The sequence below is a fragment of a genome, unplaced genomic scaffold, assembly GCF_019419815.1.
Source record: "Pyrus x bretschneideri cultivar Hongxiangsu unplaced genomic scaffold, Pyrus_bretschneideri_v1 Contig70, whole genome shotgun sequence".
NCBI lineage: Eukaryota > Viridiplantae > Streptophyta > Magnoliopsida > Rosales > Rosaceae > Pyrus > Pyrus x bretschneideri.
Genome location: NW_025999810.1, coordinates 435,772 through 438,460, shown reverse-complemented (window position 1 = coordinate 438,460; position 2,689 = coordinate 435,772). Strand labels below are relative to the sequence as shown.

General features: G+C 37.3%; 1 protein-coding gene across 1 annotated transcript; it reads right to left on the bottom strand.

Annotated features, from left to right (window-relative positions):
- Nucleotides 1-210: 210 nt before the first annotated feature.
- Nucleotides 211-1,305, bottom strand: LOC125472649 (BURP domain-containing protein BNM2C-like). Its single transcript, XM_048574305.1, has one exon. It carries the CDS (start codon nucleotides 1,303-1,305, stop codon nucleotides 211-213), a length of 1,095 nt encoding a protein of 364 aa, XP_048430262.1.
- Between the last annotated feature and the right edge of the window lie 1,384 nt (nucleotides 1,306-2,689).

The window sequence follows — 2,689 nt, the reverse complement described above, 5'->3', positions numbered from 1 at the left end:
AAGTGCCAACATCTTGATACATAAATGACCTTCATGTACTTGAGGTCATTTTACACATGAACAAACAACCAATTACAAGCAGAGATCGATAATAAGAACGCTAGCATGAATGGTCGACCATACTACCAGAACTTGGTGATTGGTCATTATTCTACATACATGAGCGAAACATGCTGCACCAGACTAAGATCCAAGAGAGCCCCCAGCTACTTACTCAGATAGTCTCTGTTGTTGGTGATGGGATCCAAACAAGATGATTTTTAGGGAAGAAATGGCACACTGGAGAAGAGGCACCGGCTTTGATTCACGGCAGGCCAAATACATTATGGTTAGGGACCCAATCAGAAGTGTCCATGTGGCATACAGCCATAGCTTCCACCTTATCCCCGTTCTCACCTTGGTGTCTTTCTCAAAATGATGGCAAAAGAAAACTGCATAAGGATAAGCCAACGGATGGCAAAAAACCATTTTCGAAGCCAAAACTTCTTTAGGCTCTTCCAAAATATAGTTTTGTGTGATGGAAGTTGATGTTATGGGGTGTGTGGTTGAGAGAATGTTGAAGCGAACTCCAGCACCAATGATCTTGGTAACAAAATCTGTCATTGACTCAACAGAAGTGGCACAGAACTTGGTCTCCCCATTGATGGGTTTCATCTCACATTGTTCGAGTGCATATGCCATGTTGTTTGCGTCTCGAGAACCTTGTGGGATTGAGAAGAGTTGAAGAAGCTGTGGGAGTTGTGGTGTCGAGAAAGGAATGGAATCTGCCACATCTTTAGGTAAGAAAGGAGAATGTTCTTGGTTGGGAAAGTTGAGTGGCATTATCATACCTTTGTGTAAATCATCAAATGTGAAAAATCCTTGCCTGGATGCCTCATTGTGATCCATTGGAGACGATGAATGTGTATGCATATGATGGTGTTCGTGGCCCTTTGATGTTGACTCTTGTGAGTGTTTGGTGTCGAATGAAGGTGGATTCACACGCTTATGATGTTTACACTTGGTCCCAACCTTTTCTTTTGCGCTTTGTGTAGAAATGTACGCGGTTATGTATGGCGCTTCGACTTCTTTCGGCTCTTTTTTGCCTTGTGCAGAAATGTACCCAGTTATGTAAGGTACTTCAACTTCTTTTGGCTCCTTTGTGTCTCGTGCAGAAATGTATCCAAGTATGTAAGGCGCTTCGACTTCTCTTGACTCATGTGCTTCCTTGGCTCCATAGTTGGTTATGTAATTAGGCCTCTGATTTTTCTCATAGCTCATTACATAGGGAGTCTCAACTTCTTTCGCGCCTTTTTTTAGTTCCATAACCCATTACATAAGGAGTCTCAACTTCTTTTGACTCATGTGCTTCCTTGGTTCCATAGTTGGTTATGTAATTAGGGCTCTCATTTTTCTCATAACTCATTACATAGGGAGTCTCAACTTCTTTCGCGCCTTCTGTGATTCCATAACCCATTACACAAGGACTGTTTGGTTTCATAACCCATTACATAGGCAGTCTGAACTTCTTTTGCGCCTTCTTTGGCTTCGTAACTCATTATGTAAGGCGCCTTAACTTCTTTTCTGCTTTCTTTGTCTCCATAATTAGTTAAGTAATTAGAACTTAGTCTAGTTATGTAAGGCACATCTGAAGACTCCTGTAGTTGAAAACTAGTTATGTAAGGATCATGTGATTCTAAAATTAGTGTTGTGTAATATGTAGTTGCAGCATTTCCATGCTTTGTGTAGCTCCATGTTTAAATACATCTCTTGCTCCATTGGCATGACGACTGTACATCTAAACTTACAAATAGAAAATGAGATTTTATATGTTTCTTATATTTGAGATTAAACTTTGGCTGTATATTGTAATATTTTTTTTTTTTTTGTTGAGAAAGTAACCATACATTGTTTTAAAATGGTTAAGGAAAATTTATGAGCTGCAATATATTAACCACGGGGGGAAAAGTAAAGAAGACGACAGTTACAGTTATAAAATTGTATGCAATAAAACTTCCTAATAGTGTGATACTCTATAAAATGATAACCTCCTTGTAAGCATAAGAAACCGAAAGTTATATATAGAAATAAACTTCACAGTGTAATAAGTTGTAATTTTTCTAGGTCCATCTTGGAAACTTATCTCTACATAGTAATAATTGTCAATAAGTTTAAAAATATGAATGCCACACATAAAAGTTTTAGATGAACTAAAATATTTCTCTAGAGGTTTTTTATTTATATTTTTTTTTTGACTAAATGTCATGAAAGTTACATAATTTTCCCTTTCTTAGAAGTGGGATCCACCGTGCTACACCTATAAACATATATGAAAGAAGGCTAATGCTAGGAAGACTAATTTGCAAACTAAATAATGTGTCATCAATAGGAATGAGCACGTTTATCAACGCTTAGGTAATAATCTAATTATCAGCCTCCATGTTATCTAGTTGACTAATATTTTTTTTTACAAATTTAGTCTCCTTAACATTACCTATGAAAGAAATACTACATATATATTGGGCTCAAGTTTCTAAAAGACGCTAGGCACTAGTCGGGCGGCCGGTTGGGGCCTAGCGCCTAGGCGGCTAAACGGGTCTTAGGTGGACTAAGCGGATTTAAGTAAATTTAATATAAATTCTATAAATAAGTGTCTATTTATACTTAAAAAACACACATAATCATATTGGGATACATAAATTGCAAAATA

Bases quoted from the DNA above. Each gene is read 5' to 3' on its own strand.
- LOC125472649 (XM_048574305.1), bottom strand. From the start codon at position 1,305: ATGGAACTAAAAAAAGGCGCGAAAGAAGTTGAGACTCCCTATGTAATG.